The sequence below is a fragment of the Biomphalaria glabrata genome, chromosome 12 (assembly GCF_947242115.1).
Source record: "Biomphalaria glabrata chromosome 12, xgBioGlab47.1, whole genome shotgun sequence".
Classification (NCBI taxonomy): Eukaryota; Metazoa; Mollusca; class Gastropoda; family Planorbidae; genus Biomphalaria; species Biomphalaria glabrata.
This window is the reverse complement of record NC_074722.1, coordinates 5,273,444-5,300,167: the sequence shown is the minus strand read 5'-3', so window position 1 is coordinate 5,300,167 and position 26,724 is coordinate 5,273,444. Positions and strand designations below refer to the sequence as shown.

General features: G+C 33.3%; 2 protein-coding genes across 4 annotated transcripts in view; one reads left to right on the top strand and one right to left on the bottom strand.

Annotated features, from left to right (window-relative positions):
- Positions 1-478: 478 nt before the first annotated feature.
- Positions 479-9,129, top strand: LOC106068233 (probable 18S rRNA (guanine-N(7))-methyltransferase). The gene is made up of 11 exons (XM_056005527.1): positions 479-570; positions 1,944-1,981; positions 4,021-4,116; positions 4,839-4,921; positions 5,031-5,127; positions 5,258-5,354; positions 5,884-5,934; positions 6,379-6,464; positions 8,592-8,693; positions 8,825-8,902; positions 9,010-9,129. The coding sequence occupies exons 1-11, from the start codon at positions 526-528 to the stop codon at positions 9,065-9,067; spliced, it is 831 nt and encodes a 276-aa protein (XP_055861502.1). The 5' UTR covers positions 479-525; the 3' UTR covers positions 9,068-9,129.
- A 124-nt stretch (positions 9,130-9,253) lies between these two features.
- Positions 9,254-26,724, bottom strand: part of LOC106068201 (syntaxin) — a 44,116-nt gene continuing 26,645 nt past the window's right edge. Inside the window, exons 8-11 of one of the 3 annotated variants that reach the window (XR_008773909.1) lie at positions 26,479-26,616; positions 25,949-26,059; positions 14,253-15,515; positions 9,254-14,171 (exon numbers count right to left, since the gene is read on the bottom strand). Coding sequence is in view for 2 of the 3 variants with exons in the window: in XM_056005526.1 (XP_055861501.1) it covers positions 15,438-15,515; positions 25,949-26,059; positions 26,479-26,616 (327 nt within the window). In the remaining variant the exon portion in view is untranslated. Of the gene's footprint in view, positions 15,516-18,467; positions 24,351-25,948; positions 26,060-26,478; positions 26,617-26,724 lie in introns of those variants that run through there. The other 2 variants (XM_056005526.1, XM_056005525.1) reach the window with 2 other exon arrangements.

Genomic DNA, 26,724 nt, shown 5'->3' with positions numbered 1-26,724 from the left:
ATGGTTTAACAAAAAATCTCATCTAAAATTTAAAAATTCAAAGCAAAAAATCAGACACAAAACTCCATATCCCCGATTTCATTTCGGGGGGAGGGGTGAACCCCAAGATTCCCCCCCCCCCGGCTACGCCCATGCCATGATGTCTGAGACTTCTTTGAACAGATTTTTGCCAATGGTTGTCCCAATGCGTATTCCTCATTGCAGATATCTTTTCTGTGATTTAAAAATGGCTTTTCGCACTGCCAATAGGTAGCAAGAGTTGAACGCAATCGGATATGTCGGCTCTTCTACTCTATGTCTCTATCTCTTAGTTTTTAATTGAGATTTATAATTGTCATGCAAAAAAAAAAAAAAAAAAAGTGGAGGCTTCAACATCATTCATGACCTACTCCGGTTTTCTATTTTTGTACAATGTTTGGGTTGGGAGCATTTGGAGACCGACAACGAAGTATCTTATAAACGAAAGCTCGTTTCTTTTCAATTCCTCATTTTATACTGTAGAAGGTTGACTTTTTGGAATACAAAATGGCAGCCTCCGGACGGCCCGAGCACCAAGCACCACCAGAAATAGTAATGTTCTATTTGTTTCTATTAATCGTTGCTTTTGAAAGAAATCATTTCAAATTTACCTAGTGTTAATATAAAGTTTATTTGGAATATTACACTTTGGGTATACCACACTTTGTACAATAACACTTGACTTGGACAATATAGCTGGATTATGATCTTATGAATTATGAATGATGATTATCATTATCATTATGATTATCTAGATTATTAATTATTTCTAGATTAAGATTCTTTCTAGACTAGTCTGATCAATCTAGAATAATCTCCAGTCTCTAGCTAGATGATTAGGTGATCAGTAGTGTGGTGTAGTCAGTAGTCGAGTAGATGCCAAGATCTAAATCTAGACTAGATCTAGATTCTATCTTAAATAATCTTCTTAGTATTAGATCTAGATAGTAGATCTAGATTCAAGACATTCAAGTATCTAGACTCTAGACATATGACATATAATATATATCACTATCAGTCATATCTAACTAGTAACTGAATAGATCTAGTGTAGTCACTGTAGTAGTGACAATCTACTTTAGGTTCTTTATGACTTATCCTATCTTATCTTACTGAACTTACTGGTATTGGTGTTGATTTAGAGCCATAATTTATTATTACAGTTTCTTTGAGTTTGTTCTCGCCCTATCAGAAAATCCTTAATCCACTTGTGACTAGCTAAATAATAGTAGAGTAGATATCTAGAATCTACTAGATTGATAGTATATTAGTATATAGATCTATGATAACATATATATGTATATACTTAGATTTTTAGAAGTTTATTTTTATACTAATAATACTGATTTTACTAGTGACTAGTCATAGAATCTAGAGCTAGATAACTTATTAATTAGAGGATTCTAGATCTAAATTGCCTCTCTAGTTCTAGGCTAGATAGAGATAAGTAAATCTAAATCTGAGACAGATCTTTCAATCATAATCACCTAATCTTAGAATCATCAGAAATTGAAATTGACATCCATATGGCGATGATATGAGATAAACAAGGATGACTCCCATATCAAATGACCACTAATTCAGTTCATTACAATGCCTTCAAAATTAATAAATGTGTTACATTGTGTGGTGATTTTGATGCCTTCTTTTTGAATTCCCCTATACTTATATATAATATTAATTTTTTTCTGTGGATTGAGGATGAAAGGATGATTTTTAGTTAACTTAATGAGTCACTTCTTTTAGTGCTTTAGTTTTGAGATAAAGCCTTTACAAATTCAAATATATAAGGCACATGCCCATGACATTTGACAGTCTCCTTAAATTGGACACTTAATAATACTTAAATAGATCTAGATAGTAAAAGTTGCTATAGAAAGCTAATGTTGTGAAATGTATTGTTTCAATTTTACATCTCACTGTAGTTTTACAATGAAACTGAGGCCTCAAAGTACACCAGCAAGTGAGTACCAGTACATATCAGCTACATTTTAAGTTAATTACCACTAGCAGACCTGCCTACCGTTACGCAAAATGCGTATTCATTACGCAAAATCTCCCAAAATTAACTGTCAGTATGCAAATACGCATTTAACCTGTCGCGTTACGCATTTCGTATCCTTTTTTTCCCCCCCCCTATCTTGACTAGCTTACGAGCGGTCACGGAGGTCACGCTAAGCTGTCCTGTTGGCGGGGGGGGGGGAGGGAACAGAAAAGGTGGGGGGAACACATTGTGTCCAGATCTATACGTTGATTGGTTCTTAAAAGCAATTAGATTTAGTCTATAAATGAAGAATGCGAGAGTGAGGAAGTGGCTGGTTGGTACCAAGGTTGGTACCGTCAGTTAGCTGATACACCAACGTGACTTTTTTTTTTTTGTAAGTTCTTTAGTAGAAATTAATTAGATCTATGTTGAATCCCTGATTCCCGTATTCATTTGTATAGAAAAAAAATATCGAAGTGCTATCGATTCAAAACACATTGAGTGACATTGTAGATATCTAATCTAGATCTGGGTTCTAGATCTAGAATCTAGATAACTTATACAGGAATAGATCTAGCTAGCAGCTAGAGTCTAGCTAGTCATTACGTTAAGTCATGATTCTCTACATTACTAGATCCAATTTAGTTGTAGTATGATGTAGATTGACTAGATCTAGATCGATAACATAGAATCTAGAATCTACTACCATCTAGTCTAGATCTAGACATCTAGACTAGATTCTTAGTCTTAGTATAGAATAGATCAAGGATGAAGGTAGGCCTACGAAAGTTTGGAGTAGACCTACGTTTGTAGCGGATCCACGGCATCGGTAACACTCTTGAGCCCAGATCTAGAGTAGATTATATTCATTTATATAGACATAGATCCAGATCTAGTCTAGATATCATCTCTATTGTCGTATTGATCTAGATTTAGATTGTAGATCTAATCATGACATCTAGATCTAATATTATATATATGTATATGTATATATATATATATATATATATATATATTTGTATATATATATATATATATATATTTATATATATATATGACAAAATATGGATCGCGTTACGCATTCTGGTGCCAAAATACGCATTTTGACCATCAGCGTTACGCATTTGGACTTTTTTTGGTAGGCAGGTCTGCACTAGAAACAGTTTCTAGTTATTTTGTTAATTCAAATTCTAAATGATTTCTACTACTGTTATTACAAAGCTTATATCACCTCACTCTGTCTCTTTGATAAAAAGTTTGAACATGTTTTTTTTTCTCCCATTTCCCATTTTTGGATTAAGTTGAAACTTTGCACATTTATTCATTGCACCTGACAAGACATGAATTAAAAGTAAATAAAAAAAAGTTCCCCTTTCAGACCTTATGGTCTATAGGGCAAATGATGTTAAGGTCATCTGTTTCTGTGGCCTACGGTTAACGAGGGTGTCATGTGGCCAGCACAACGACCAACCGCCTTTACTTTTCCTCAATTATGACATGAATTAATAAAAAAAATTAACCAGTTAATTAATTGTTGTGATTTATTATTAATTAATTAATTTGTATGATATCAAAATAAGGGGAATAAATGCTACTTAATGAGATGTGGATGTATTTTAGTAATCCCCTCAATACCTGTCGACATATTTTTTTCTCCCACTTCCCATTCTCAGATCAGGTTGAACTTTTGCATAATTATTCATAGTTGATGACAATACACGACTTAATCAAAAAGTTAACCAATTAGTCAATGAATTAGTACTAATTAATTGTGTTTTATGTAGTAGAAAGGGAGTTAAACCCTACCATTTTCAGATAGATGGCAATAATTAGCACTTCTTTCCCTTAGATAGCTTCTTGCTTTTGTATTTAAAAAAAAAATTTTTTTTCTTTTGCTTGTTATAATTATTACTTTTGAAACTGTTATCATGTCTGGTTCTTTACTGTTATTAATCTTACATGATTTAAAAAAAAAAATGATAACATTTATCTAATGCTAGACAATTTTTTGTTCAAAGTTCCCGCATGATAGAGGTGCAGCAGAAGCTATCCGAGCGAGCTTTAGAGTTGCTGGCCTTACCTCCTGATGTTCCTTGCTATATTTTAGATATTGGGTAGGTAGTCATCCTTTCATTGTCCAAACTTGGCTCTGAATCCCTCCAGTTTATTGTACACTACTCTCTTTTTAGAATTCTATTTAAAATAGAAAATGTAATCAGCACATTTGAAGATGCACTAGTGGCTGTGTAGTGTTCTTATTGGTTGTGCATAGAGAGACAAAAATTTGAGAAAAGGTTGAAAGAAATTATTTTAATGAAAACTGTCTAGAAGCTGTACTAATGAGGCTGTTTAAAAGCTGTTCTGAGGAATTAAAGGAATTAATGTTTAAAAGATATACTACTGAGGCTGTTTAGAAGCTGTTCTGAGGAATTAATGTTTAACTCTTTTTCTCCTAATTGACAATACCATTGTTGATTTGAACTCATTAAATAAAATTAATGTTTGATTTTATAAACTTTTCTTTGTCTTTTATAAAAAGAACATGCATTTCCCTTTAATTCTATACCAAATACAACATTTTCTGATAACAAACGGCAAAGCTATTGAAGCTTAATCATAACAGGGTAGTGAAATACTACTGAGTAAAATAAAAAAAAATCCTGTCTAAACGTGAAAAATAATTATGGAGAGAAAGAGTTAAAAGCTGTGTATGAATATTTGTGATTGTTGATCCCAGTAATAAGTTTTCATTTCGTTCTGAATTATTTTTGTTGTAGCCTTTCAATTATGCAATATTTGGTATTATTGTTGTATCAGTCTACTTTTTTGTCCTTAGGTGTGGCTCTGGTTTGAGTGGAGAAGTCCTAACAGAAAATGACCATGTCTGGGTTGGGCTGGACATCAGCCCAAGTATGCTTGGTAAATATTTTTTTTCCCCTCATGTCTGCAGCCAGGCTGTTTATAGTGTTTTATAGTGAAAATGACCAAACTTCCCTCCCTTTGACATGTTTTTAATCTTGTCTCTCAGCTGTGGCAGTGGAGAGAGAGATTGAAGGAGACTTGATTCTTGGAGATATGGGCTGTGGGCTTCCTTTCAGGCCTGGGACTTTTGATGCCGTAGTCAGGTAGAAGACTAATATTCATGTGATTTTAAACTTGTTCAAGTACACAGACTTTAGCTATCTTCATTCTAAGACTTTAAAAAAACCAAAAGGTGTTAAAATATGGATCAATTATTTTTGTGCTTTTTCCAAGTATCTCAGCACTCCAGTGGTTGTGTAATGCTGATAAGAAGTATCACTCTCCTGCTAAGAGAATGTTGGTGTTTTTCAGGACATTGTATGCCATCATGGTGAGTAGTTGGTTAATAAGTTAATGTGTCATGTAAGTTTGTTATAGAGACCCTTTCAGGAACACAGACACACACAATTAAAATAGCATTTAACATACCGTCGTATGTGTGCTGGGGCATGTGTGGGGTCAAGTTATTATATTCCTTTTTATCTAATGCATACAAGCAATAAACTGTACCAGTACTTTAATAAAATCCTTAAAAAGCTTCACCTTCAGCTATCCCTTAGTCTGTTTCACTTTTCGGGCACCACACAAGAACTGCTGACCATCATTCTCATTCTCCATTCTTTTATGTTGTCTTCTCATTACTTTCTCTGTCAGCCTCTTCTTCTTTTTACTGGTACTGTTCCCTGAAGGAAGGTCTTTGCGAGCTCTGAGGCCCTTTACAAGCTAGAAGATATGATATAAAACAGTACTAAGTTGGTTGTCAAAGATGTAGACTTGTACCAAGAGTTCATGTTGGCATTGTCTTTGGATAAATCTGTCACAGTAATAATATTGAGCTTAAAATCCTTTCTGTGTTACAGACTCGAGGGGCCAGAGCAGTGTTTCAGTTATACCCAGAAAACAGTGAACAGGTAAGACCAACTTAATCCAATGCTAGTGAGTATTTGTCAGTGTCACTGCTTTGAGTTTCTGAGGACCTAACAAGATTCTCCTGTATCTTTTCGGAACTTTGGGCCAAGAATTTGTGTGGCCATGTTTATTGCAGTTCTAGCATTGAAGCTTTGCAAAGTTGGCAACATTGCATTGAAACAATTTAAAAAAAAAAATCATTTCAACTTAAGTGTCCAAACAAAACAGCATTAAAAAAAAAATTTAAATGTGGATTAGTTGACTATAAACATTTTTTTTTGTCTCTTTCTGACTGTTGCAATAGGTTTTTATGAAAATAATTCAAAATGTTTTATTTTGATTTGCTGCTTATTTATAACTGGTAATTAAAAAAAATATAAAAAACTGGGAAAATATAAAGTTAATGGTAACTAATGTTAAATACGGCCTTTGTTATGTATTTCCAGTTGGAGCTTTTAACTCAACAGGCAATGAAGTCAGGGTTCACGGGAGGTCTTGTCATAGACTACCCTAACAGTACAAAGGCCAAAAAGTAAGTACCGTTGAAGAGTTGACGACAGGTGAATCCTAACAAAATAATAGACAATGAAAGCAGTCACATTTGTAAATATATGATAAAATGTCAGGCTAGGAATACAATAGATTTCCTTCCTGTTTATTCTGTTTGTTAATTGTAAAATTTGTGTTCTTCTTGATATTGCTATGACTTCACCCCCACATTAGTTCAATTGGGTTCATGGCAGTTCAATGGGGGGAAAAAATGGTTCACCTGACTTTTTGGTTCATCCAACAAATAATTCAACAGACACTTTTTTTTTTTAATGATATATGTTTCACAGACATGTAGTTGACAAAGCTGGTTCTTGTTGCAAATGGCTTTATGGCTATGTTGTACATGTTAGAATTAGAATTAAATTTGAGCCTTGTTTTCCAGGAGATAAAAAAAGGGAAAAGAGAATCAAGTCTATTTTTTGTTAGTCAGTTATTTAGCTATGATAGAGGCACAATATTTATTCCATATGCCAGTCCTTTCTTTCCAAGTGCCACTAGAGCATAGAATGAGTTGACTGTAGTATCAGCTAGGAAAACCAATGACTTAGTAGAGTTTGTTTCTAATTGACATCACTGTGAGTGTCTATGTCTTGATTTGACTGTATCAGCTAAGAAAACCAATGACTTAGTAGAGTTTGTTTCTAATTGACACCACTGTGAGTGTCTATGTCTTGATTTGACTGTATCAGCCAAGAAAAGCAATGACTTTGTAGAGTTTGATGTGAGTGACTGTGTTTTGACATAGATGCACAGAACATGCAGTCATTTCATTTTTTTTTTAAAGCAATGTCTGTCATTTAGAAAAGATAAAAATAATATTATTCATAGACATGGCAACTTTTCACAAACCTAGATTTGTTTTCTCTTTATTTAATCTTATCTTATATAATACAGACATTACTTCAGAAAAGAAGATGAGATGAATGAGTGGCTCATATTTAATTGCATTGGATACTTTAATGCCGAACTTTAACTGCTCTAGATGGTGATATACGTTTCTGAAAATGCAAAACTGGCCTCAAAGAATCGACCATAAATGAGCGGCTCATTTTTAATCTCAGGTTTGCAGATGATATAGACATCTGGATAAGATGCAGACCAGGTACAAGATCTTAAAATTTCTTATTTCAAAACTGGATGCTAGAGCAGTTGGTATAGAAATCTGTGCTGAATAAAGAAAAATACAAGTTTGTGGTGGAGATGGTACGAGATGTTGCAGCATACAGTTGAATGGCCAAACATAAGAAGATGTAAATACCTAGGGTCAAACAACAAGGGATGGAGGATCAATAAAAGAGATATAAACCTGTAAAGCTTGGCGTCATCTGTCATGAGCAAACTGTTGAAAATCTGAAAGAGTAACATCAGCTGCCAAGTTAACTTAAAGCTGTATTCTTCAGGAGTGGTCTCTGTACTACTATATGGTTGTGAAAGTTGGACACTGAGGCAGAAAGTTGAAGTTTTTGAGAGTAAAAGCTACAGAAAAATGCTGGTTATCAGATACCAGGAAAAGAAGATTTAGTACTTTGATAAGTCAACACTCTGGCTGGTTAAAAGGAGAAACTCATTAATACTGTGAAGAGATGAAAGCTGAGCTGGTTTGGTCCTATTGTAAGACATGACTCACTGTCTAAAGTCATCCTTCAAGGTACATGAGGGAGGGAGCATCAAAAAAGGGTCGTCCAAAGCAAAGCTGGATGGATGACATAAATGAGTAGACCAGTCTCTCTCACTATCCTGCTTAGAACAACTGCAGACCAGAAAAAGTGGAGGGATTTGGTTATGCCAAATTGACTTGACCTGTATGGGAGCTTAAAGGCACTACGCCTAACAGCAGAGTTTCTTGCCAAGGCTGTACGGGAGGACTAATCCTCCCAGCCTTGCTACCAAATGGAGTTCGTCTCAGGTTATGCCAACTGCCACAGCACCCCTACGACAAAATGATGATGAAATGTGGACTCGGACATGAACTTAATAAAAATGAGATAACACACACAGAACTATTTCAAGTATTAATTTGTTTTAATATTTATAAAAACCTGTTGGTGCTGTTTGGTGAAGTTTGCTTCATTGTTATATGACATTCTAAATAATTTTTTTTCCCTAGAATATTCCTGTGCTTATTCTGTGGTGGCTCATCCCAAATATTACCTCAAGGTCTTGGTACAGAAGACTCCAACACAGATGTAGTTCAGAAAGCTGGGAGAAGGTAATCTACCCTAAACCAAATTACTCACGTTCATAAGTACTTGTTTGGATACTGACTCGTACTGTCAGTCAAGCTATGTCTATTTATTCTGGTTGTGTGCCCTGTTCATCTCTGGCATTTAATTCTTTTAGGGAAAGATTTAGAAAATCTGTCAAATCTTCAAGAGATTGGGTTCTAGAAAAGAAAGAAAGACGACGACGACAGGGGAAGTAAGTCAACTAGTCAGTCTTAGATTATTGTACTAGTAAAAAAAAAAAGCAATTTATTGTGCTTTCTACTTAATGTGTTGCTAAGTTTTATCTTGTCTGTTCAACAGAGAAACAAGACCAGACACACAGTACACAGGCAGAAAAAGAAGGGGACATCACTTCTGAGTTGTATTTTTGTATTTGTTATTGTAAGTATTTGTAAATAAAAAAAAAATCTAGACAAACAATATGGTGGCTTGTGTTAGTTGGTGATTTTTTTTTTCAGGATTGATTTCATAGGAATATTTCTTTTTTAATTTTTTTAAAAATTCTGATAAAAGCTTCTTAGAAATGAGTAGGTCGTGAGAGGAGTTGATTATATACACATTTATTGTGTTTGGTAATAACTGGTGTGACAGCAGACACAGTACTTCTATGACTATTGAGACACACACACGCAGAACAAAAAAAAATTCACTTCCATAAAAAAAAAGAAATCTAAATGCAAAATGACTATCCAACTGCATAAACATTTTAATAGTAAATATAATAATAGTAAATCATATTAATATATTTAAAATTGGTCTATACACCTAGCCAGGGAATGTCGACAGACCCAAAGAGACAAATAAAAAAAAAAGGTCAACATCTATGGAATACAGTGACTGATATGTACAGACTATTGGAACAAACTTTGTGCTTCTACAGACTCAGCGCGTTAAAGAAGAAAATAAACAAAACATATTTGTCAAAATGCGATGATTGCTGTGACATTGATCATTAATGAGAATACGTACTGGCAAATCAAATTATATCACATGGAATACTATTAGTTTACATCTCTCTCTATATATATATAAGTAAAGATAATTATATACAAGTTATAAATATAAAACATGATGATAAATTTTTCTATTACTATTTAATAACATATACCAATAATTTACACTAAATATTTCCTGCGTAATGAGGATTTGTATTTGTCATCTACAACTTCTTGTATTAATGGTACAATTATAAGATGTGAAGTTGGTTATTAAATTCTGATTATTAAAATTTTGTATATGAAATAGTAGCACCATACTTAAAAGGTTAAGTAAATACTATCCTAATAAAGTGTGTCCATACAAAGTGCAAGAACTTCATTTACTACTAAATGTATCTAACCTTATCTCCCCTAAAAGAACAAAGATTTTATTCTTGTTTTATTTTATTTTCAAACACTCTTGACTGTTTGAACGTTACCGGAGTATCTAAAAAGTAGGACAATGTTTGGAATGCTTAATTACTAGAAAATCATGAATATCTTAAGTTTTGGATGTCCCCTCAGAAATTAAAATGATTACATCCTAGCCAAAATCTCCCGCAGGATGGCCATAGACAAGAGTTCGAAATCAAGACCAGCCTATAGCGCACAATAATTAGGATTTTATGTTTCAAATTGGGTTTGGCCAGATGTAAGGAATGAAAAAAAGAAACAAAAAATGTTCTGAATTTGAAAATCAATGGCTAAAAGTATGAACAGGATTATCACAAGAATTTTAAATTCTTTCTATACACTCTGAGAAATCATCATGGAATATTTTCAGCAGAAGACAAATGTCAAAGATAATAAGGAAACTGAACTTTCCAAATGTTGATAAGACTCATTGAACCTATGTATCTCTAGATAATATGCAAGACTACAGGTCATTCAAAGGTCAATTTATTGACATTGTTTTAGAGTCCAATGTTACACACATCTTTAATGTTAATGACAACCAGAGAATATGTTTTAAAATAGACTTAGTAAACTAATGAATATTTCTACTAAATACATTTAGTAAGTTTAAGTTATTGGTGTAAAAAAATCATATACAAATATATATATATACCGGGTATATGAAACTTGAGATCTATTTCTAAAGAGCTCATTGAATTATCTGCATTTGTAAGTCAATTGCTACAATAACAGCAAACATCGAAACAGCTTGCCACCAAATGTGTCGAACGGAGCGGGAGTATCTAAGTCTAAGTAAGTCAATACCGGTACCAATAAGAAGATTCACATGACAGGGTGGACATACACCAGCGCCCACAAAATTTCTAGTGTAACTATAAATGAGATGGGTTCAATTAAGTGCGAGAGAATTTATAACAAATTTGCATAATACAAATTATTGTTTGGAACAAGGAAACCAATCAATAACAATCAACTGAAATGAGTCGAGTCTCATTAAAAATATTATAATGAAACATCAGATTAAAAAGGACGCAGCATGAACACAAAACAAATCTAAGCAATCGTAATTCATATCAAGAGAAAAAAACATCTCAGTGAGCAGCAACATATCAGTGCTAAGTGAAAAAACAAAAACAATAGTGCTATGAGTATGGAACTACAGACTATTTTTTTGTACTCTACAACCCATTGAAATAATGTCTAGAAAAGAAGAACAGTCTTTTTGTTTTCAGAGCAAAGATTGCCAACTTTTTTTTAAGAGTGAATAAAAGCTTTCTTTTTGTCTACAAAGTTTAATAGGGCACAAGTAAAAGTTCTTCCATTCTGAGGCCAGTAGATTACTTACAACAATGGCCCTGACCTTTCCAAAACTATGTTGGTAATAAGTTCAAAACACGTAATGGTCTCGTAGATTGTCAAACTTTCAGACAGAGCAGCAGTTCACAGAGAAAAATACTTCTCGGTAGTTATATAAAGTTCTACATGGATGGTCAGCCCCCTTCAACCCTAATGGACTTCATTGGAGGTAATAACACATATAAGTTAAGTGAAATAAAGAAAACCCTCTTCAATCTGTCAGTCTCATCAGAACCTGAAGCTATACAACCGCAAAATTTCCCATGTCTTAGAAGATGGTCTTTAGCAATACAATAAACTAATATTAATAATTATCAAATTTTCAACCATCAACTCTTGTTAATCTAATGTATTGCTTTACACTTTGCCTTCAAAAGGGCAAAGGTGGAAAACTGGTTACCCCTAAGTAAATAGCCTGTAAACTTTGAGCATTTAATGGCGTTTTCATGTATTCATTCTTTTGGTCAGTGTAGATTCTGATACATCGCTAAGTCAGCCCAGTGTGAATCTAAGAGAGATAACTGTAATGACATTCCGTGTCAGAATAACTCAATGAATGAAGAGCTTCTGTGAGCTTGAAGGCATTCAATAGAAGTTTAAGTGAAGCACCAGCACAGAAAATGAAATGATATCAGACTTTCTTTAATTGTGCTTATAATTAACATTGTAGTTTTTTACAAACACATAAAAGATGCATAAAAAGAAACCCAGGATGAAGCTTTAAGAAGCAGGAGTATGGATTTTGGTGGAATCTACTGAGGCTTTCTCAATGCTTCAAACTTTCATGTAGCCAACACAATGGAGAAAATCAAAACCAATATCTAGTTTAGATAGGAACCCATATACAATGAAAACTAATTACAAACTCCCTTGGTGAGTATTATGTCAAACATTGAGAATGGCTAATCACATTCAGATTCAAAGCTACAAAGTCAAACATTGATCCAGCTACTAAATCAAGTTCCCAGTTGTTTTATTGCACAACGGAAACACATTATTTAAAAGAGGTTGAATGATATGAGCAGGATTATTCAAGATGACACACAGGACTAGCTCTAGGGCATGATATATAACTATGAGTTTCATCAGGTTTTAATTTAGTATATCCTAGTCAACTAAATCATTTCCAAAATATTTTGATATACCAGGTAATTCCAGCTCCTAGTGTCCTCAATGTGGCACTTCAGTGGAAGAGTCTGTTAGTAAAAGCAGAAAGGTAATCCACTGGCAGAGAACGTAGCCTTTGTTGGGTTACCGTAACTTGTTTTAAATTCTCCAAGGTAAGGATGACCCATTCCAACAAAGTCTGCCACACCATTTCACTAAGGGGCCATCATCATTGCAGCTTATTTTTGAATCTTTCCTAAAGTCAACGGAAAATGGTTATGCCAAGAGACCCCTTGTTCCCTAATGGGCTTTTTGATAAGGAATACTGAAGAGATACATAAACATTTAGAAATCGTAAGCTCAACTTAATTGTAAAAAACACGAAAGAGAAACTTCAGAAAATATCAGCTTGAATACCCCATTAAGTTTCACTTACTAATGATAAACTTCGCTTGAGAAGAATACATTTCAGTTAAAACATTAGAAATGAAATATGTCCTTGGCTTTGTGTATAAACAAAATTTATTATGATCATTTAAAAAAAAAATTAGACACAAGACAAACTTCATAGGAATTAAATAGTTTGTGATCTGACAGGGTACTTAATCTTCTGAAATGTATTCTTCTCAAGTGAAGTTTATCATTATCCCTTACTTGTAAACTTGTAATTTAAATATTGGTCCTTTTAGGATGGTTTCATTAAAAAAAATATTTATAAACTTAAACCCAGAATGAAATAATACACAATTATGCATCTAAATTTAAAAAAAATAATAAAAAAAAAAAGGTTGGCTTTGAGCTACTTATCTCCCTTTTGTTTTTCTCAAAGCCTAATACATTTATTGTATACCAAATCTTTTAAAACTCAGATCAAACTTTTCAGTGATGCCTAGCTTCATGTTTTTATTTGTTAAATATTGAATGCAAATCTGACAATTATTTATTTTAAATGAAACCCTTGCAGATGAAGTTATTACTATATAATATTTTTTTTTAAATTTTATCAGACGAAATAGCCTACTTGTTTACGATTGTTAGAGGAATAGCAAAAACTATTCTTACAATTTACATTTAACTATCAGCCAATGGCAAGAACTAGGTTACATTGCATAGACATAGTTTTACAAATTGAAATGACTGAAGTATTTCATAGAAGTCAACTGAGAAAAAAAAATATATTTATAAAATATATCTAAAATTTTGAAGGAAAAACAGTGAAAAAAATGTCAAAAGAGCTACACACTTGATTCTTGATGTCAACTAGAAAGTTAAGCTTAAATATACAATATGAAATGACAGTGACTTTGTCATATGACAGCTTTCTAAGGCTTCCCTTGTTCTACATGACACATTTAAGAGTGATATGTTTGAAATGACAATAATTCAGGTTCATGGTACTCCCTGTGTATTGCAAAACAAAAACTTTTTTTTTTTTGTCTTTAGTTTAAGAAACATCAAACACATTGATTTAAAAGATGAACAGTATGGTACAGTAAAACTCCATTTGTTTACCTAGTCTTTCATTCAACCTAATTAGAAGATATCTTGAGATACAGAAGTATGGTACAGTAAAACTCCATTTATCTACCTAGTCTTTCATTCAACCTAATCAGAAGATACTGTATCTTGAGAGATATAAGTATGGTACAGTAAAACTCCATTTATTGACCTAGTCTTTCATTCAACCTCACCAGAAGATGTCTTAACTCTTTCTCTCCTAACCGACGATACAAACGTTGACTCCATCAGAATGTGGTAAATAATTACAGAGAGAAAGAGTTAAGAGACAGAAGAGAGAGAGAGTAGCATGGCTTTATTACTAAGCGCCAATATGTTCAAGTTGGAAAACTATAAGACTGACAGTCATTAACCCTAACACAACAATGTAGGCCTACATCTGTTTAACATTAAATATATGCAGGAGCCTTGTTTCTTTGCAGAAGGGGTCATACAAAAAAGTTGGCTGGACAATGTAAAAGAATGGGCCGGCCTGTCTCTTGATATCCTACTAAGAACAGCTGCTGACCGGAAAAAATGGAAGGATTTCGTTACACAAACTTTCACAGAACTACTATGATGAAAGTCAAGGGACAGATGACATCTGTTAACCATTAAATATATGGAGGAATCTCATGTCTTCACAGATGTACCTGCTTATTATTTAGGCTGTAAACATTTGAATTATTTACTGCAATATATTTTATAATATAGTTGTATTTTTTTCTCATTCAATTCCTTTCAAACTTGCAGCATGAAATATTTTCATAAAAAGAATTATATAAGATCATAATTTACAAGTAAAAGAAAATGTTGACTGAAGTTTAAAATGTACAAGAATTGAGTTTAAAAAAATCTTTAGTTCTGCTTGCATTCAGCACATCACTTTCATTGTCAGGCGTAAAGAGTTTTATTGTATTCGAAGTGAAACCATTGGAAAAAATATCTACAACTACACAAGCTATTGAAATATAGAGATGGTAGATTTGTTAGAGAGAAAAGAAATATCACAACATGTAGAGTCTGAATAAAAATGAGTTTGAAAAAAAAGTTGGACACAAATATTAAGCCCAATGTCGTACAGTTGGTAACAAAGCTAGACTAGCAACTAAATCATCTTCACTCTTTAACAACAATGAATACTCCAGTCTGATGTTTCCCAAGTTGAGCTCAAAAACACATTACACTTTTTATTCAAAAATAATATCACCTCTTTTGAAACAAAAATTTATTTTTTTTCACATTATTTAAATTAAATTTTTTTTTCTTTGCAATCACAGGGCAGTGTATAATGATGGAGATTATGTTTTCGACTAGATACAGCAGTGCATTGGTTAATAATTGGATAAGATGACACCTAGGATGCAGCCTGGGTCAACCAAAGGTTCCTGCTAGTATGCCAACCAAGATGATGATAAGGACACACACGCAGATGATAATCATTATTTTCTTCTGGAAACAGAAAAAAAAGAAAAAATTATTTTATTTGGTGATACAATTATTTAAAATATTTTTTTAACAATCTATATCTTTATTATCTTTTTTCACATAAAGATCTATTACCGGTTATTACTTTTATTCATGTAGTGCATAGAAACGGTGATATATAAGTATATATAAATACTTATTGTTATGATCCAATAGACATACATCATTTAGAAAATTTTTTTTCCATTTAACAAATAATAATTTCTTACATTTTTTTCCTAAGATTTCATTCACAACACTTTAATTTAACTAATTTAGATGGGAAGAAGTTTTTAGCATTAGGCTTTTACAGGAAGTATTAATTTGTACTTCCAATTCTTATCTGTGGACACAAAACAATAAAGCTAGAAAATATGGGATAAAATTTAATTATTATTCGAATTAGCTGAATTCTTTAAAAAAAATGAATTGACAAGGATAATTTTTAAAATAATAATTATTTTACAAATTTGACATGTTACATGGTAAAAAGATGACTGCACATAACCTTCTAATTCTTGAACGACAACCTACAGAACATTTGATTGTTATCTGTAGACATTTTTGCTTCTTACACTTGTCTTGTAGTTTCGTAGTGTTGTTTCCATTGGAAGACTCCATTTTGTATTACACAGTTTTTAAAGTGACTGTGAAAATAATGTCTACTTACTATCCTAATATGTCTGTGGAAATAAGGTCTTCTTATGGACTATCTTGACTGATAGTTGTCTGTGGAAATAAGACTGACCTATCTATCAAGTCTTGGCTAATAGTTTTCAGTGGGAATGAGACTGAACTACCTACAGTTTAGGCTAATATTTTGGAATGTATTATAGACTATGTATGTATAAATGTAACTGACACCAAAGTTTCCTGAGTTAACACTTAGTAATGACACTATAATAATAGCAATCTTTCTACTTCCCTGTACAAAGCAAGCTGTTTAAAGAAGCCAGAGACTCTAGGTACTATTATCTTTCATTACAATTATCATGACTATTATTTAGTCATAAGTAAATGCAGTTTTCTTTTTAATGTACTGTATTCTCATCACAAAGTGAAATACTTAATAAATAAACCACAATATAAGGTGTGTGTGTGTGACTTTTAGATATCAACAAAGTTTAACTAATCTGGATGAAATTGTGCATGAGTATTTTTTAAACCGTTGCGTAGGCTATTAGATATATTAAAACCCAACATCTCCATGTGATGGGTCCTAGAGTGAGAAACAACAACAAAGGTTTTACTTCCGTTGTATAGGCTTTGTTTTAAACTTATAGAATAAATATGGATAACACCTGATATTTCTGCTAGTTAACAAATAAGCGTGAGAACTTGAAGGAATTAACTGCAATGTGTTGTGTATTATTTCAACAGGGTCACTATTTACATTCCTACTGCTCATGGATTTTGCTCTTCAACTAAGTCATACTTTTTTTTTTGTTAGTCTGAAATATTTGTTTCAAAACACACTTATTCACTTATTTATCTATATCTAGTGAGCGGGATACACATCTGAGACCAAAAGAAAATCTATGCCGAGGAATGTCGCAGACGGCAAAAAAATAAATCTAAAATCAACCATGAGCGGACAATGGTTATGCTTGCCCTGGATGTGGCAAAATATGTAGGTCACAGCTGGGGGCTGCATAGCCACAGGAAACACTGCATTCCTCATTAATCTCTGGACTCGAAGACAAGCCTTATTATTATCCATAAACTGTTAGAAGAAGACAAGCCTTATATTATTATCCATAAACTGTTAGAAGAAGACAAGCCTTATATTATCCATAAACTTTTAGAAGAAGACAAGCCTTATATTATTATCCATAAACTGTTAGAAGAAGACAAGCCTTATATTATTATCCATAAACTGCTAGAAGTAAAGTCAGATAAAATTGTCTGTTTCAATGTTTTGTTACACAGCGTGGCAGTTAAATTCATGGTTGTGATTTATTTGGGAAAAGGGGGGGGGGGGGAGTCAAGAAGAATTTGTAAAACTATATATATATATATCAGAGAGAGGGGAGGGAGTGATTTACCTGAACAGATAAAACAGTGCTTCAATCTATATTATACTGACTGGCATTTCTGGTGATGCATGCCTTCACTAGACATGGAGATCGAAATAAAACAATGACAAGAAACCAGAGAGCTAGTTGACAACAGTTAAACACAACACTCTCAAGCAAACACAACACTCAACAGTGAACAACAACAATGAAAAACAAGAAAAAAAAAATACTTTAAAAAAAAAAAAACAAGGCTTATATTAAGTCTAGTTGTATCAATCAGTTTGGATCAGTCATGTAATTAAATATACAATAGATCTAGTCTAGACTAATAATAAAAAAGCATTTATAAAAAGAAAAGGGAAACGACCTGAATTCCTGGCTAAAGCCTTCTCAAGCCAACATGGTAACCACTCTGCTAGTGGAGAGCCTATGAACATGGAAGATTGTACAGTAATCTATTGTTTCAATAGTCTCATCCTAGTTTTTATACTGTGTTCTCTAAGACTCAGACAACAACCTATAATGGTTACTTATTAAGCTTATGCTAAACTGAAGTAGCTTTTAGCTTTTCTACAGACAGACAAAATCTTTGGGGGTGGGAGACATTATCTATTGGTGGAGTCATTTCAAATGTGTTTTTCCATTCATAGTTAAAGAATTTAGAAACAAAAAAACAACTAAACTAGCCAATGTATAAGTTTCAAGCAAGAAATATGACAAATTGTCAAGTTGATGACATACTATATTGTGCACGATTGAATGAATTGATGGCTTGAGTAGAACATGAATAAAAACACCATTCCAAAAATAGTCAAGTTACATGGCATCTTAAAATATTAGATACCACAATAGCAATAGAGTGGTACTCCCACTGCCTAAACTATCAACGCTCAGCTTCAAAGAAAAACAACTCATAATGTTGGTTACTTGTATAGTTTTATTATGTGTAAACATTTGTACTAGAATCAGAGAAGTCAAATCAATTTACTATCTAAACAAGAACATAAAACTATCTCATTTTTTATGGCTCTAAATAAACTATACAAGTATTACACTACTACTTCCTACCACATACAAATAGTATATTGAGCAAAGTATAATTGTTATTTCTTCCCACCAAAAAGATAGAAACTAATACAGGAATGGGATGAATGCTGTGGTTGAGTCTTAGCTTGCTAAACTCATCATACAGAACTGAAGTCATGTTTATGAGCAGAAAATAAAAAATCAACTGATGTTTTTCACACTCTGTTTTGAGACGTGGTGGCGGAGTGATAATGCGCTTAGCTTCTGGACCTGGGGGTGGCAGGTTCAAATCCTGGTGAAGACTGGGATTTTTTTTATTTCGGGATCTTTAGAGCGCTTTCGAGTCCATTCAGTTCTAATGGGTAACCAGACATAAGTTGGGGAAAAGTAAAAGCTGTTGGTCATTATGCTGGCCACATGACACCCTAGTTTACAGTGAGCCATAGAAACAGATAACCTTTAAATCATCTGCCCTATAGGCCGCATGGTCTGAAATGGAAACTTTACTTTAATCACTTTGTTTAAATGTTGTTACAAAACTGAAGAGAACTATGGTTCAAAACTGTTACTTATACAAAACAAGATAATCAGAAACAGAAAGTAAATATATAGAAATGTGTCAGCAAAATAAATAACATTAAAGGAACTCAAAAGGCTAACTGAGGCTGTTGTACTGGATCTCTATAGAGGTTTTTTTCCCATCAAAATGTAGTTACTCTCTTGTTTCTGTGTTAATGATGTGCATAACAGAAAGTCATACATGTAGGACAATAAATAGATACAATGTTGAGGACTTTAAAAGATTAAAAACCATACAAATAATAAACCACCTTAGAAGTTCAGATTTAGAATGCAGTGAATGACAAAAAAAGAATGTAATACTGAGTACATAGCATGTCTATTATATACAAGTTACTGTGTTCAACATATAACAATGGCTAAGTGACCCAAGTTTGTGAGACAACAGCCGCTCATAAAAGGTGCAGTTCTCAACACAAAGGCCCCAAGAGCTTTCCAAGCAGCCACAGCTCTAGCTCTTGTTACTTCATTCTATCAACCTTTTTGTTCAGCACAGGGAAAGATTTCCTCTTCTAGTGGAAGAGGCATTGCATACATTATGAATTGGTATGTTTGATAGGAAGAATACAATGTAAAGTTAGAATGAAGAAATTACTCAGAGGAAGTAACTCTTGCTATACTCCTTGCTGAGTATAAATATAAACACAATTAAATAGTATATAAAATATTAGAATGAATGTTTGTCATTTGAGACCTGTCATTAAGATGACAGCACACAAATAACAAAATGACATCATTAAGGGTAATTATTCCACTTATTATGTGGTTGATGGTTAACATTAATTTAGATTACACACAGCACACCGTTGGGAGGCACTATACAAGATGGCAAGTAAAGAAGAAGTTTCTATTGCACATCTCATCACAGAAGGGTAGAGAGCTATGTAAGATTACAGGCTGACATTCACTCCCCCACCCTTAACATTATTGGCTTGACTATAAGTAAGATTACCAGTTCAAACCACACATCTCAATACTAAAACATTCCTGCACCAAAAGTTTGGAAAGCTCTAGCCACAAAAGACCGAGTTATAAATATATATAATACATTTAAACACATATAAACAATATTACACATTTGTTTATGGATCTTGTTAAAGTCATATTGCACATGTGGAAGTATGTAAAAACTGCAGTAGACAACTGAACTTTAAAAAAAAACAACTCCAGGACAAAGGAGATAGTAAGTAGGTCCTGATGGCTATGTCATTGACACAAAAGCTGCCAGCACTGTGAGTACAACTTTTTTGTGTGTGCTAAACAGAATCTAGATCTTGTAGGGAAGTGTGAGTGTAATCCTAAGCTGCAGTGGTAGATTTCAAAAAGTGTTCTCTGTAGAAATAGCTCAAACCTCTGAACAATTAAGTAAGACATTCTTTGGTATTCCAGGATAAGTTGAAAAACATTCCTTCTCAACAAATCTCTAGCATGATTGCTTTACATGAAGTAGCTGCTGAACAACTAGAACATTCAACTAAACAACACACACAAAGAAAGAAAAGTTTGACACAGAAAATCTTAACGGAGGAAATGTGCTGCATATCAACATGCACCTTTGATCATCAGAATCATCTCTAGAAATGTGTCAGCAAAATAAATAAATAAAACGAATGCATCTATCAAGGGAAAGAACCCATGTTTTCTTTTGAACTATGAACTGGGGGGAAAAAAAAAGCAAAAGATATTAACTGTACATGGTATACACACAAAAAAAGTGCAAGCTTGTAGATACTTATTTCATAATAAAGCCTACCATTCTGACCAGGGCTGACTATAAAGCTACAAATGATTACAACAAAAAAAAATACATGGACTAATGAAATAATCAAAAAGGACCATTTTAGTTCATTAAATGACCTTACACTAACAATCTACTGCATGACATGATGTTAATAAAGTATTGAATTATCTTGTTTCTGGTAGGTGACATTATGTTAAAAAATTGTATAACTTTTGAACTCTACAAAGCTATACAATGTATTGACAAATCAGCAATGTGTATACATAGGTGATAGAGGGCAAGTTTTAAAAACACTCTGGAGAACAACTCTTAAAAATGATTAATTATGTCAAGTTGTTTTTGTATAAATAAATCTGGAGTAAAAAAAACACCTAACCTGTATAAGAAGATGGAATTAATCTAGAGCCCAGCTCTGATCATAACGAGCTAATTAAGTAGATAATAAATATAAAACAATTTTATTATTATTATATTAATTTTTTAAAAGATGTCCAATGCCTCTATGTTAAAACTTTGCACAGGTGACCAAACAGTAATAATGAACTTTGCATTAAACTCTTCTACTCACAGCCACATTTGTGTAAGCCCATAGATATAAGAAAAATCTATGCTGACATGTTACAATAGAGTCATGTTCACATCGTGTGTTACTTCAACAAGCTGTGGGCACAACTTGGGATAGAATGAGTTCATGAAGTTATGTTACCCTCACGCCCAGACAAAAAGACGTGAGTACATTATACCCAGTGAGTTCCAAACACCAGCTGTGCGGACATCGAGTTTAAAAGTAGCACTTAATATGACTAGATCTACAGAAATGTATGTACACATGGTCTCCATTTACAGTGGTAACAGGAACAATCAAATCTTACATAATCTGACAACAAGTCAATGTAGATGGACAGCACATTTTATATTAAAACATTTGCTTCTCAATCACACAATACTTGATCGAAATGAAAGCAAATATTAAAGTTAAATACATCATACAAGATTACATAGAGAGTTTATGTTTCAAACAAACTCACAGGCGGCCCCATATGCCTGTGCATTGAACAAGAAATTAGGATTTTAAGAATGCATTTTATTCCCCTTTCAAACGTTAACAGTAAAATTACCTTTCAATACTTGACCTACATTTCTGAGTGGATACTAGAATAATTTCCACATCAAGATCTCACTTTATCCAGTGAAAGAGTTGCTCACTAGATCTAGTAAACATTGTTTAACTATCATAATAAGATACTTTGATGTTTAAGTATCATAATAAGATACTTTGATGTTTAAGTATCATAATAAGACTTTGATAAGTAAATTTCTAGGATTCAAATACTGTAATGTGGGGCATACAAAAATTCTTTTTTTTTTCAAAGTAATTCAAAGACATTCCAAATTTTATGCAGCATTAAAAATTAGCCACACAAACCCATGCTAACTATGGTCTGCAGAAATAGGTGAACTATTTATTCAACTGGCCTGTGGACACTAAGTCATGCTTTAAAAAAGGGAGTCATTTTAAAAGAAAAAGACGTGTGTGTAAAAATTAATTCACATAATTCATCACAATCAAAATTAGACAGCAATATAAATATCACTTATAAAAACCTATATAAAATAAAGGCCCAGAATCATTAAAATGTGAATTGGCAATAATCCTTGGTCATCCACTTGGGTACAAGCTTGTGTGGATACTAATAGACAAGATCTATTAAATCAACATTTTACCCTTTCATGTTGGTGTTGTTACTGATGAGGGACTCAATCCATCATTTAGTATGACATCATTTTGAGTTCTCCCATCAGCAGTCAAGAATCTCACTAAAAGTTTGGTTTAAAAAAAAGGATATTGCAAAGAAGAAAAAAAAAAAAAAAAATCCTGTCACAGTCTTTCTCTTCACACATATTACACACAAGATTGAGGGCCCAATGTAGTCATAAATTGTTACACACTAGACAGAGGGCCCAATGTATTCAATAAATTGTTACACACTAGACTGAGGGCCCAATGTGTTCTATGGATTGTATTATAGGCTGTTCAAAGTTTTAGATGAAAACATCAAGTAAAACTCCAGGTCAAGGATTTTGTTCTTTAAAATATCCATAAGATTCAATACAAGTCAATGGACCTGTGTGGGAACAACTTAGGACAATTATTTACAAATAATTCACCATGACAAATAGTTTTTACATTGAAAACGGAATATATTTAGCTATTGGCAATATACATTTTGCCAACGCTATAAGAAATATTTGAGCACTATGGCCATCACAAAGAAAACTCAAAAAATAGTTTCAAAATACGACTAAACGTTACATTGATGAAATTCAGCACAAAAATGTCATCATCTGACAAGTGTTTCTGTTCATAAGGTAGGGCTGTCATTAATTGAATATAAATCTGACTCTTTAGGACAGCTTATATTATTATGTCTGGTACTAAGTGTTTTCTAACAATGAAAACAATGATTTCTTATTTAAAAAGATTTTAACTCTGAATTTTAGACAGAAGTTTTATGCTAGGCTATTCAGTTTATCATCTCTCCCTGGGAAATAAACATTCAAAACTTCACAGACTGGTGAAGTTGAGATCCAATGTTAGATAACAGAAACCTGACAATTGTAACTTTTGCATGCACTACTTTTATATATTGGAATCAAAAAGGGGGAAAAAATCTAGTTAAAATAAAAAGTAACTATTTTGTTAAATGGTGTGTTCAGTGTATGTTCAGTGTATACATTTACAGCTGTATGCTAATAAATACAGAGCAAGTTTGGCTGTAATATTTTCATTATAGCCCTACATCACAGTAAAAACCCAAAGTACAATTTATTGAAAGCAAAATCAAAGTATGGAATGCTCATAAATTCTGATGTATTTATCAGCAGTTATAAACACATATACAGGTCTTGGTCCAGTCAAAGGGCAATGATAATAACAATGACTATTTTTTTTCTACCGACTATGTATTCCTTTGCATACTAGTACAAGTAGTATTAAAAAGCCAGAGTCAGCCATTACCATCAAAATTGAAGAACAATTTAAGTAACTGGCTCATTAACTTGAGGTCACACAAGTTTCAGAATAAACAAAAACCCCCAGACAAGGTTGATTTCATAGTTGTAAAGAGCATAATCAAATTTGCCTAAAAATGAAAACACAAAACAATAAGGAAAAAAACAACAGTAAACAAACAATCCATTAAACTCAATCTAATAAAACATCAAATTGTACCACACAATAAATCAAACATATATAATATGTATAAAATACCATAAAACTATCTTTATGTATGTACTTGTATGCTGGAAACCTGGGTCAAGGTAACACGACCCTGAACTGTTGAGCATGAGGTCACAAGAGAATCTATTGCATCCCTTTTAGCTGACAGTGACACCTATTATAATAGCAATAATGGCCAACAAGATGACAATACACACTAGAATCAAAATCTTTTTCTGAAAGAAAATAAGAAAAACCAAAAATATCAAAAGCTAAGCACAACATCAAGACTAGCAAGCAGCAGTTCCCACCTCACACAATGCACTTTCTATACTGGAGACATGACTATTAATACTAGTTGAAATGGGTTTGAATGAAAGGACTCAAGAAAACTGTATAGTAACTCATTGCTGTTGGGGCATGGTGGCTGAGTTGTGAAGTGCTTGACTTCCCGAACCGAGGGGGGGGGGGGTCCCCAAGGTTTGTATCTTGATTAAGACTGGGATTTAGAATTTTGGGATTGTTCATATGCCCCTGAGTCCACCTAACTCTACTGGGTACCTTACATTAGCATTGGGGGAAGGGGGGGGGAGGAGAGAGAGAGAGAGTAATTGTGTGCTGTGACATTATGAATTGCTACCTGTGGGAAGCGTGGCCGAGAGGCTAAGTATGCTTCAACTTGGCTTGTCTTGGCTACCTAGAAAGGGGCTCGAGGATCGACACCCGACTCGGGCAGAGTTGTGTTTACTGAGTGCTTAAAGGCAGCACGGAAAACCAACTCCTAGATACCCCTCCCAGTTAAGAAAAAAACCTTCCCAGGCCCTAAGCAAAGAGGGATAACCTTGAATTTATTTTTAAAATCCTAAACAATAATCAAATTTAAGATCTAATACTAAACAAATAAACAAACAACTTTAAAATATAGAACGATATGACTAGTTTCCAAAAATATATACCTGTAATACCTTTAGAATAAAAAAAAAAAAAGCTTAAAAAATACCCAATTTTCCATTTGGGGGCTTATACACTGGGGCTATGGGCCTGTTCCTTTGAAAAAGGTTTTAAACGATGAAAATCATGATTTTACTAAAATATAGTATTGGTAATCTCCACAATGATTTGTAATCCTGCTTGCAACGAGACTATAAAAAATCTTCTGTTTAAAAAGTTTAAAGCAAGTATATTGAATAGGGGATTTTTAGAAATGTTGTACAACGGTTTAGGACAATAACGAGAAAACATTTCCGACAGCAGAAGGAGCTAATGGGTTAATGTGGTTCTATGTAATGTAACGGTATGAAGACTAAATTCTGCACACACAGAACATCATACAAATCTGTTTACAAAACATGTGCCACTAAGACTGAAGTTTATGTGGAAACAAAGAGTGTGACAAGGGAAATGTTCCTATTCAAGGTCACAGAGCTGCCACAACATCAAACACATGTACACAAAGATGTGAACACAGAGCTAACAGAGACACACTGCTGACACCAATGTAATAAGCTAGATGGTATGAAGTCAGTGCTGGTCTACTGATACTATTCTGTGAGCTAGCCAAAGAAATATTTATTATTAAGACAAAGTAAGTGGATAGCTAGCTATCTCTCATTATCAAATTATGTAATTTTTATTCAAACAAATACATTCTGAAAATATTAATTTCTTTTTTTTTTCTATTAATGATTTCAAACGTTTAATAAAAAGATAAATAGACAAATGTACACAGCCTGCCTAGAGACTAGAACTGACATCAATACTTAAATACATCATGCTATTACTACAGACACAAATATAATCACATACAAGAAGTATCTGTGACACTGAAACATACCCGTCTGGCTTTACTCTGGTACTTGACAGCTTTCTTTGTGTCCATCTTAGCTGTTTCAATATAGTCTACTGCCTGCTCAACATTGTATTCAATTCTGTCAATCATCTCTCCCTGGGAGAAACAGACATTCAAAGAAATAGAAACATTAAACTCAATTCTGTCTATCATCTGACCCTGGGAAACAGACATTCACAGAAATAGAAACATTAAACTCAATTCTGTCTATCATCTGACCCTGGGAAACAGACATTCAAAACTTTATAGGCTAGTAAACTGTATTGTATATATAAGTCAACTTCCTTTGCATTTAACAACCCCAGGATTCAAACCCAAGACATACATGCTGCTTATAAAGCCAATGGCTGTCTTTTTATCACAGTGATAATCAGTGACCAAAGAATTAAGTGCACATGTGCAGGTTGCTCTTAAAAAGGTAAATAGATAATGCGAACTTATGATCTCTACTCCACCCCCCACACCCCCCTTATCCACATGTAATGATGAGCATACATTAAAAAAAAATGTTATACCTGACTTTCCACCAACATGGCCATATCCATAAACATATCATGGAGGTCACGTATAGAGTTCTCCAGTTTGATGATGTCATTGTGTCGAGCTTCTATATCTGCTAAGGTTTGCTTGGCTTGTTGAGTTTCCATGATGATCTGAACAAAATCACAAATAAACATGCAGTAAAAAAAAAAAAAAAAAAAAAAAGTGAAATTATGAGGTGATGAAGCTTAGCAAAAGTAAGTCTATGATTGCCAAAACTG